The sequence below is a fragment of the Lemur catta genome, chromosome 12 (genome assembly GCF_020740605.2).
Source record: "Lemur catta isolate mLemCat1 chromosome 12, mLemCat1.pri, whole genome shotgun sequence".
Lineage (NCBI taxonomy): Eukaryota > Metazoa > Chordata > Mammalia > Primates > Lemuridae > Lemur > Lemur catta.
The window spans coordinates 22,076,395-22,087,180 of record NC_059139.1 but is presented as its reverse complement, the minus strand read 5'-3'; the positions used below and the strand labels follow the sequence as shown (position 1 = coordinate 22,087,180).

At 35.7% G+C, this 10,786-nt stretch overlaps 1 protein-coding gene across 1 annotated transcript; it reads right to left on the bottom strand.

The window, feature by feature from the left end:
- Nucleotides 1-1,889: 1,889 nt before the first annotated feature.
- Nucleotides 1,890-10,651, bottom strand: BRIX1 (biogenesis of ribosomes BRX1). Its single transcript, XM_045566547.1, has 10 exons — nt 10,482-10,651; nt 8,705-8,816; nt 7,429-7,472; nt 4,809-4,879; nt 4,488-4,537; nt 4,311-4,384; nt 4,112-4,162; nt 3,888-3,989; nt 2,655-2,783; nt 1,890-2,404 (listed from the first exon to the last, which is right to left on the bottom strand). Exons 1-10 carry the CDS (start codon nt 10,638-10,640, stop codon nt 2,135-2,137), a joined length of 1,062 nt encoding a protein of 353 aa, XP_045422503.1. The 5' UTR covers nt 10,641-10,651; the 3' UTR covers nt 1,890-2,134.
- Between the last annotated feature and the right edge of the window lie 135 nt (nt 10,652-10,786).

Here is a 10,786-nt window from a genome sequence, read left to right as displayed (position 1 = left end):
TGCACAGGGTTAGGCTACCCAAAGAGTTTAGGAAGGTCGTCTTTTCCTTCCCCAACATGCTGCCCCCAACACAATCAAAACCAATTCTAAGCCTCACCAAGTTTCTCCACAGACCACTGTCCAACCAATTTGCTACTCAAAATTGGTAGTTTCCTTTTTTTCATACGGCCTCAAGTTAGTTGGTAAATTGTTAATGGATAGGGATTACGAAGTTTGGTTTGGGGAAAAAATGGAAGCTTTTCCCTCCTGAGAACAGAATTGGGATGGGGAGACAAAAGGTAGCTAAGTACTTTTTTCTCTGTAGCTATATCTGATTTTACATACAATTTCTGGGAGTCACTTTTTCCTTCTGAGGGGACAGAGATGTATTTTTGCCAATAACATTGTATATAAATTTAAAATTAATTAGGCTGGATTTAAATTTCAATCTAAAGGAACATCTTTATTAAACAGGTTGAGGCCGGGCGCAGTGGCTCACACCTGTAATCCTAGCACTCTGGGAGGCCGAGGCGGGTGGATTGCTCAAGGTCAGGAGTTCGAGACCAGCCTCAGCAAGAGCGAGACCCCCGTCTCTACTAAAAATAGAAAGAAATGATCTGGCCAACTAAAATATACATATATAGAAAAAATTAGCCGGGCACGGTGGCGCATGCCTGTAGTTCCAGCTACTGGGGAGACTGAGGCAGTAGGATCGCTTAAGCCCAGGAGTTTGAGGTTGCTGTGAGCTAGGCTGAGGCCATGGCACTCACTCTAGCCCGGACAACACAGCGAGACTCTGTCTCAAAAACAGGCTGACTTCTAAATGAACATGGACTTTGGAGATAATCCATTCCAGGGGAATTCTCAAATAAGGTGTCTATATAAATGACTGTGAAAGGGAAGTAATTTGGGACATAATTGTTAATTCAAAATTGTGAAATTAGAAATTCTACCAGAACTCCACAACACACACATCAGAAAGTATTAAGTTTGTGTCTTCCCTCAGACTCACAACTTACTGTCAAGTTTATTTTGATAACCTATAATTAACTTGCTCCTAAGATGTGGGTGCTTAAAAATAAGTTCTGAATATGGCTGTCTTATTTTTATCGAAGGCCATATTCAATTGCCTAAATAATAAGACATTTTGGTTTTTTGCTTTTAACAATTTGGCCCTAACTTACCACATACAATAATTTCAAGTGAACCTATGACCTGAATTACCTGCACAATCTAGATGACTTCAAGATTTGAAGTATCCTAATTTAGACTATTTCAAGGTAAGCGGCCCATTAAACACTCAGGAAGGCCTTTCTTAACAAAAAAACTAAGAAACATAATGTAGTTCTGCCTATATAAATATTTAAAATAATAAAAAAAATTAAAATGTAAACTACAAAAGATATATAGAATAATCTTAAAGAGTTTATAATCAGTAAAACACAACCCTACTACAGAAGAACAAATATATTATTTCAGTTACAAAGCAACAACCAATACCTAACCAAAAAAAATTTTTTTACCAATTGACATTATTTCACCACTGTCCTATTTTTCCTTCTTTTACTATTAAGTTTTTAATCTATCCTCATTGCTTCTAAAATAAACTTGTAATTTACAAAATACTTTCAGCACAGGCAATAACTCATTTGATTCTCAAAACCTAAGAATTTTAATGTATTCTTTTTTGAGGTGAGGTAAGATCAGAGGTTGGTTTTCCCTGACTTCATTAACTGGTGACTCAGGGAGTCAAACCTCAGTAAGCTGTTTTGCTTTCTACCAGTTTACCCCTTCTTTACCATCCACAAACTACACTCTCAAAATGCTTATTGTTATTTTTACAAGTAATAATGATCCAATAAATCTGTTTGCATTTCAGCTTTGCTCAACCAAAAATTCTAATCCAAGAGAACAGGACTAAATCTTTATTAATAAAAGTTTTTAGTAATACCAAACTTTGGAAAGAAAATTAGAAATTGAGTTCTGGTGATATTTAGTAAAAGATAATCACTGATTTTAAGATTTTAAGTTTTCTTTGTTTTGAATGCCACACTAATTACACATTAAGATAGTACCAGATAATAATAAAAGTATTTACACACTGAATACAAAATAAATACAAAGTAACTGAAAAACAAATTAGTTATTCATTGATTCATTTTGCTTTCCCACTGTCCATCCTCTGTTTCATTTTTCTTTGCCTTTTGTAAATCCTTTTCTTTCTTGCTTTCAAATCAACTTTTGGCTCTGGTTTTACCCACTGTATTTCTATCGGTTTTTCCTCAGCTGGTATAGCAAAAACATCTGCAGTGGGATCATGTGGAACAAGTGTCTTTTGTTCTTTCTTTCTGAGTTTCTGCACCTCTTTCACTTGCTGTTTCTCTTTGTATTTTGCAGCTGTCATGGACCTTATGATACGTCGATGCTAGAAACAAAAAAGATTAGATGCCTTTGAAATAAAAATAAACATTTTATATAAAGCAGACATTCACTTATGAGCCCTTTATCCCTTTACCCAGTGTCATGAAAAAAGTAATAATTTGAAGTCTGTATGCAGCAAAGACCAAATCAAGTTTTCCCAAGTAATAAAACAGTAATTATTAATACTGCACAGAATTATTTTGGCCAAAGGGTCCCAGTACATTGAAGACCACTGAACAACAAAAACAGCTTACCATGTTTGGTGACTGGTAGTTAGGATTTTCATATAAAGTTGGTCCTCCAAAACTCCCCTGGAAAATCTTTATGAGATTTAATACAAAACGAGGTCCTATTTCTACAAGAGCAGCATCTTCCTCTATGATCTTTAATAAAAAGGAAACTTTCATTTTGGTTTCGAAATACTATTCCTAAAAGGTACACTGACTGTAGCTTCTTTATAAACTTGTTTAAAAAATTGATAATCAGTAAAATCAAGATAGAGGTGAAACTTGGCAAGTGCCAAATCATCAAGATTTTCAGAAATCTATTACTAGTTACAGGAAGCTGTCATGGGAAAACATATTTTTTCAGTGTGTTCTTTTAAAATTGACCACTTTGAATGTGGTTCATATCTTGCTTTTTTCACAGTGCATGTAGTATTCCTGAAAAACTGTGGTTTTTAAAATTGCCACCACTATTAACAAACTGTATGAAAGCATACTATGGGGGAACCCTTTTGAAACTTAAATCGACCCCTAAAATTGTTTTTATAAATCTAATTCAAGTTAGATTAAAAGGCATACAAATAGGATATATGGTCAAATTTATTTAATAGCTACTGATTATGGAATGAAGAGGCAACTTCTGAACCACAAATATTAACTGTTAGTTCAGGTATGTCTGCCCTCACAGATTAAGAAGGGGATGTGCTTAACTCACACTGCAAGGTATTCAGTATAAAATATATAGAAAAGAGCCCAGTTTCTGTCACATGCTGTCTGAAATTTTGTTCTTGCTGTTTTCTTTCATCTCTCCATCTTTCTGCAGACTTATCCTGCCAAGGGTTTCTAGAATTATCTCTTCTCCGGAATGAGTCACTGTATGACTCATCTAATAGTTAACACTGAATACCTTCTTAGGTGCTATGTTTTTCTAAGTCTTAACCCCCATGGTGGATTCTAATCTTTTGGAGAGAAACTTATATTTTACTGTATCTTTTATGGCACTTAGCACAAATTTTAACTCAATATCTCATACTAATTTTTTTTATGAAGTGAAACATACAGTGGCTTGTTAGGAAAATCATACTCCATATCAACTGACAGCCATGAAAAGTATAGATCACTTAAGGTATGAGAAAGTAAGCAGTTACTTGCAGCAAGTCTTGCAGGGAAAAGGAAGCTATTTAAAACAAAAGGATATGTATTTTCTGTGTTTGCAAACCCTGTACGTCCTTATTTTAAGTTATAATTAAAAATTAAGTTCACCTGAAAGTTCCGAAACCATATTCTATTATCCAAAATGATGAAAGTAAACACATGGTCCACAAATGGTTGGCTTTTGGGATGATACCTCGGCGTACTAAAGATCTAGTTAAAAAAAAAGTATAGATTAGTTCCTTATTCCAAGACATATCATGTATGTTCTGGATAACAACAAGTACAAATGAAGATACTTATTACTAATAATACTTTCTAGAAATGATATTTACCTGAATTAAGAGTTCTTTTATTAAAGCATAATGTGGTAATTCATCAAAAGCCTATAAAAATAAAATGAATGTATTATTTACAACGGTAGCTTGTTTAAAACTATGTTTTTTAATGTTAGCTAAGTTGAATTATACAACTATATCCACAAAAATCATACTGGGTAAGAGTTAGAGTTCATATACTGTACGAGAAACTTACAGGGTCAAAAGACAAAAGGGGCCGAGAACCTTTCAAACAGTTTCCAGTCATCTTTAGTTCAGCTAGAGTATGAACTAGAAAAATAATAATAAAAACAAAAGTTATAACTTTGCCAGAACTATTCCAAAAGATTATTTTTAATTTTCTCATTAAAAATTTTAAATTGAGTCAACTTACCATTTTGAACAAGGAATTTAGCAGATGGTCCATGAGGTGAATTTGAAAGCCTAAAATACGAAAGAAGCTTTTTCAACAAATTAGAATTTAGAATGTAGTAAACGCTTACTACCTATTCACCATAAAAAGGCATCATAACATGCTTATAACATTCATATATTTAATTTTCTTTAAAGATATCAAGTTTTGTGAAATCCAATGAGTTTGTTTCATTCTTTGCCCTTTTATATAAGGACTAAAAGGAGTCTATAACCTAAGAGCTACAAAGAATAAACCACTTAAATAAATGAGTTCAACCCAAATGTTAATATACTCTCTTACCACATATAGAGATCCTGTTTTTTCTTAGCTTCAAAATAGATACATTTATTACAGTTTTTCATTTCACAGACCTAAATGAAACAAAGTATAAGAAAATGAAGAGGAAAACATAAATGAAAACTAAATTAAATGCAATTAATATCTAGAGTCACCCAAAAATATTTAAGCAGATTAATAGGCTACAATGGTCTAAACCTGGGTAAATTTATTTATTCATTGAAAGAAACATTTAAAGTTCTTCTTAGGTATTCAACCCAAGATAAACTAGATGCTCTGTCTGCCTCTTTGGTGGCAGTATCTATCCTATTCTTTCTGGCCTAGCATTTTTGAAGTAATTGGTCTCTATCTGATTACTGGGAACTTCTTCTTTTGTCCCCAGTTCCATGTCCACACTACAAAGACTGCAAACAGATGCCCTAGGTATGAGGCATACCACAATTAATCTTATGTTAATTCTTCTTAACCCATCTTATGAAAACAGTCTTATAGAACCAAAAACATCCTTTATAATGGTTATTTTAATTTTTAACTTTTTAGCTTTTTGGTTTTAAGATCACAAAATTTAAGATTTTCTTCCTTATTTATACTATTATTTCTGATAATTTGGTTCTGTAAAATCACTAAGGGACTGGTGAAAAGTACAAGTATATAAAACCTAATTCAAGTTGAATTAAACTTCAATGTCTTGAAGGTTTACAAAGTCACATAAGAACATATAAAAACATGAGTCAAGGCCGGGCGAGGTGGCTCACACCTGTAATCCTAGCTCTGGGAGGCCAAGGCGGGTGGATTGCTCTAGGTCAGGAGTTCGAGACCAGCCTGAGCAAGAGTGAGACCCTGTCTCTACTAAAGATAGAAAGAAATTATCTGGCCAACTAAAAATATATATACAAAAAATTAGCCGGGCATGGTGGCGCATGCCTGTAGTCCCAGCTACTCGGGAGGCTGAGGCAGTAGGATCGCTTAAGCCCAGGAGTCTGAGGTTGCTGTGAGCCAGGCTGATGCCACGGCACTCACTCTAGCCCGGGCAACAGAGCGAGACTCTGTCTCAAAAACAAACAAACAAAAAAAAAACATGAGTCAAGTCTTCTATTACTTTAGTATTCTCAAACTCTAACATAGTATCCATACACTGTAAACTATTTAAGACTTTAAAGCTAACAACTTAAAAAACATCTTAGGTCCAAGCTTTTGTTTCTTACTTGTCTTAGAATAAACACAAAAATGGAAAGTTCACACTACTTCTGGGCCTTGCCATTTTCTCTAGCTAGGTTACTCTTCCACCCCATTTATCTTTCACTTAAGTCTCTATTCAAATATTAAGTTGAATAGCATATCTTTGGAAAAGGCCTATCTAGTCTAGCTTCAGTTGTTAAAAACCCTGCTTTATTTCTCCTATGCTCACTTGAAATTATAAATCTTGCTTATGGACTGTCTTCCTCATCAGGATATAAGCTCCATAATGACAGGAACATTGTTCTGTTAAACACTCTTTCCACAGCACAGAGGTTAATGCCACGTTACAGCAGAGGTTCAAAAATTTCTGCAAAATGCCAGGCATGGTAGCTCACGCCTATAATCCTAGCACTCTGGGAGGCCAGGTGTTTGAGACCAGCCTGAGCAATACGGAAACCCTGTCCCTACTAAAAAAATAGAAAAATTAGCCAGGTGTGTGGCATCAGCCTATAGTTCCAGCTACTTAGGAGGCTGAGGCAGGAGGATTGCTTGAGACCAGGAGTTTGAGGTTGCAGTGAGCTATGATGATGCCTCAGCACTCTAGCCTGGGTGATAGAGGAAGACCCTGTTTCCAAAAAAACAAAACAAATTGGTGCTAAATGAATGAATAAAAGAAGCCTTTCTAATAGTGAAAAGAAGATTATCTTAAAAACAATTCTTCCAAATTTTGAAAAATTTGCTTTAAATGTAGTTTAATATCTTTTTTTTTTGGAGATAGAGTCTCGCTCTTTTGCCCTGGCTAGAGTGCCGCGGCATTAGCCTAGCTCACAGCAACCTCAAAACTCCTGGGCTCAGGCAATCCTTCTACCTCAGCCTCCCGAGTAGCTGGGACTACAGGCATGCGCCACCACGCCCGACTGATTTTTTTCTATACATTTTTAGTTGTCCAGATAATTTCTTTCTACTTTTTTAGTAGAGACAGGGTCTCTTCCTTGCTCAGGCTGGTCTCGAAATCCTGACCTCGAGTAATCCTCCCACCTCGGCCTCCCAGAGTGCTAGGATTACAGGCGTGAGTCACCACACCTGCCCTAATCCCCTAAAAATTACTTTGAAAATGTAACCTATTACCAGTTTGTAATACCTTAAGAGCAAATTCCACATGTATCACTTTTAATATTAGAAAAATGCTTTTTACAATGTGGGTTTTCCATATGTATTTAATGGGCTTTATATTTTATTTTACATATATTGATTGATAATTTTTATCAGTACCTAATATGAATTTAGCACAATACTAGACATTATGGGAGAACAAAATGAGATATAATCCTTGTCCTCAGGAAATTTCAATATGCTTGTTGAGACAAGACATGGAAATGACTGAGAAATAATATGCACTAAAGCACTCAATGACGACTATAGACAGTGAGTGTTCTAAAATTACCTCATTAATCACAAATAACTTATCTTTACGATCCATTTTAGTATCTATAAAAAGAAAAAAAGAAAAAGTAAACAAAAGGTAATTTCAAAGTTACTTCAATCACATCACATATGCTATCTAGAAATTAGTTTTAAGGTTTTTATACTCTTCATTTAAAGGATATTTCATTATTAATTTTCAAAATGATTAGACCTGAAAGCACCCAACCTCTTCAAAAATCTTGAATCTTTTTAAATGTAAAGAAAATAAGTAAAAAATAGTTATTAAGAATTTTAAGTTATGGTCTAAGCAGTGTGTCTAAGACTTTAGGTATGAATCCCTTTCAAAAATGGAAAAATTCTCACAAACTGAAGATTATGTTGAAGGAGCCCAATTTCAGAAAACATTCACGTAAGAAATTAAAATCTTAACTGATGAAAATACCTTTCAATTTTGAATCATAGTTGTCAAAGAAAACTGATTTTAAAAATTAGTTTTGGGCTATCATAGAAAAAGAAAACATACAAATTAAAATTTCTCTTCATTTCAGAGATCTGAAGATATTGCAACAGACCCCAGTCTGACAGGCACTGGGGAAGAACTAAGTTATTACCTAGAATTAAAACCTAAAGCATTTCCCAAAATAGGCACAACTATAGCTGTGTAACGGCACACTGTCACCATTCTAAAGACCAGACATTCTTCACTTGCTTGAAGGTAAACCACTGCTTGAAAAACAAAACAAAAAGCTTGGTATTCAGAAATAGGCTGAGCCCAATTTAAAGGTGCTTCAAATCTTATCCCAAATCCACTAATTTTTTAATAAAAAGTTAAAAAAAAACAGCTCAGAAAGCAATACATGGTAGTCAGGAATCATTCAGAAGGACAAACCATCTCATCCCAACTATCTCAACCTCTGAGAGCACTATAATGAAGGCATTCCTGGACCTTATGTTCAATAACTTGAGCTGGGTGGTGATCAAAATGGTGTATACACATTTAAAATGCAGAAACTTTTCTGTATATAAATTATACCTCATTAAGTCTATTAAAAAGAAAAAATGTTTCAATAATATTAGAATATCTGTTTTAAAAAGTAAAGAAAATATCTAATGAATTCTGTAAAGAATTTCCAACAAAATGTTAACTAGAAAAACTGGCACTTAGAAGGATAAACTTCTGAGGCATCATAGTTCTTTAGCTGACAAGATGGAACAAATAAACAGTAAATACATAATTTTAAATATATAAACAAGCAAGTTTATAAATACAAATTTTAAAAAAATATTAAAGGTACCTGCTTTAGAATGAGGCATCAACATTCTCAAGTCCTGCATTAAATGTCTTGTTCTGAAATTTATTCCTCTGGAAGAAAAGATGAGAATCCGTTCCTTATTTTTCCACTTGCCCTAAACAAAATGTTAGAAGATTTTAAAATCTCATACTGAACCTACCTTGTTTGTTTTTTAAGTATCAATCCTGACCCCTTTAACTCCATCTCTCAGCAACATTCACTGACCACATCCGCCCCCGAGAAATGCCATCCCTGGTTTCTTCCTTTTTTGTTTTTCATCAATCTCTCCAGTTCCTCCTCCCAATCCTAAACATTCTTTCTTAGCCCTCTTTTTAAACTTCCGTTCTCTCCTTGACAAGAGATTTCATAATCATTTCCACAGGTTCAATTGTCAAGTCTACAAAAATGTAACAAACTCTCTCCAGCCCTAATAATCCAAGCACTTGACAAACACCTCAAATCAACTTTATAATACTAAACATTATCTTATACCTTCAATCTGGCAAATTTCTTTGCTATTTCTTTTTTTTTTTTTTTGATGCTGGCACCATGACTTTAGTCCCCCAAGTTTTTGACTCCTCCATTTGCTCTTATTCTCCCATAAGACTAAATGCTATCAACTTCTCTTTGCAGCAATTTTTAATCCTTTTTTATTCACACTGTCCTTATTTGTAGCCTTATATTGACTTCGAATCTCCCAAGTGGCCACCCTTCCCAGACAGGAGCTCCTCCAATACATATGGCAGACTATCAACAGCTTAATCTTTTCGAAGCACTGCTTCAATCACGAGCTTATTTCCCACAATTTTCTAAACAAAGTCCAGAATGACAGAACTTTAACAGTGGATTCTAAAATACATTTTCATTTTTACATTGCCCCAAATCAACCTTACACTAATCCAATCTGGCTCTAGTTTTTAGATTTTCAGCATTTCCCCACTTCAGTGCTTTTCATGGGTTCTTTTTTTCTCTCCCTTGGATCGTTCCCTCTCACTTTTGCACATCAAAATTCGATCCTTCCTTTGAGATCCAGCTTGAAGACTAAGTTCTTAATGATTCCTTACCTTACTATCTTACAGTAAAAGTAATCTTTATCGCCTGCATTTCCACAGAATGTGTCAAAGTATGACTCAGCTTACATATATACTATCACATTTCTTTCTAGTTCTTTAAAGGAAGAGTAAAAACACTACTGTTTACTGGAAATCCACTAGTCCAGATTATTGTTCACAAAAACCAAGTATTTTCTTCCTATTAATTTGCAAATGAGAAAAGAGCGCAGAATACATTTATCTTTCACTCTTCAGAGCTCACTCCTTTCCTAGAGCTTGCCATCACACCACACAGGGCAATCTACTTACCACCTGCTATCTGCAAGAAGTACTATTAAGCGCAAGGAACACATAAACTAATAAAGCATAGGCTATGCTTCAACAGAATCCACAGCATTCTGTCTAGCTTAAGAACTTAACTCCAACAACCTGTGTTTACCTTCTTTCGAATAAAAACCATCAATTTATGTGAATTCTTAATATCACTCTGGAGTTGAGTACCCCCAAAAGTCCCTTCCCTATGAGTTCGTCGCCTCCAAGAGAGCGCCCGCGTGCACGAGGCTTAGATGTAAACACTGTGCCTAGTCCAGCAGGTAGAACTGCGAGGAACGATCTCTGGCCACACCCGAGCTACTCTGAAAGCAGCAGAGCTGTAGTCAAGTAGGTAACCCCAGGAAACGAGTATGGAGGTGCCGCCGCAACAGTAAACCAAAAGTAGCCCCTTTTACCTTGCAAACGGGGCCTGGGATACGGTCTCTCTCTTCTTCCTCCACTTCTTCTGCGATAACGTGCCGCTTAGCTGGCGGCCTGGCATCATCTTCGTTTCTTTTTGGCTTTTTCGCCTGAACCGCCAGGCCTCCACGCCGTTTCCTCTTCGTTGCCGCCATCTTGCCTCACTACCTTCGCGCGTGGCCCTTTTTCCGGCTCTGCCGTTCGCTCCTCCTTCCGATCTCTATGGCGCCGCTCTGTGCACTCGCTCTCCGGTCCTCCTCCAGCTCTATGGTGCCTCCTTCCGGTCTCGTGGTGCTGCACC

Bases quoted from the DNA above. Each gene is read 5' to 3' on its own strand.
- BRIX1 (XM_045566547.1), bottom strand. From the start codon at position 10,640: ATGGCGGCAACGAAGAGGAAACGGCGTGGAGGCCTGGCGGTTCAGGCG. The intron at 8,817-10,481 runs GTAAAAGGGGCT...CATTTTGTTTAG, and splicing joins TCCCAGGCCCCGTTTGCAAG to GGCAAGTGGAAAAATAAGGA. The intron at 7,473-8,704 runs GTACCTTTAATA...TTCTTTTTATAG, and splicing joins GATGCCTCATTCTAAAGCAG to ATACTAAAATGGATCGTAAA.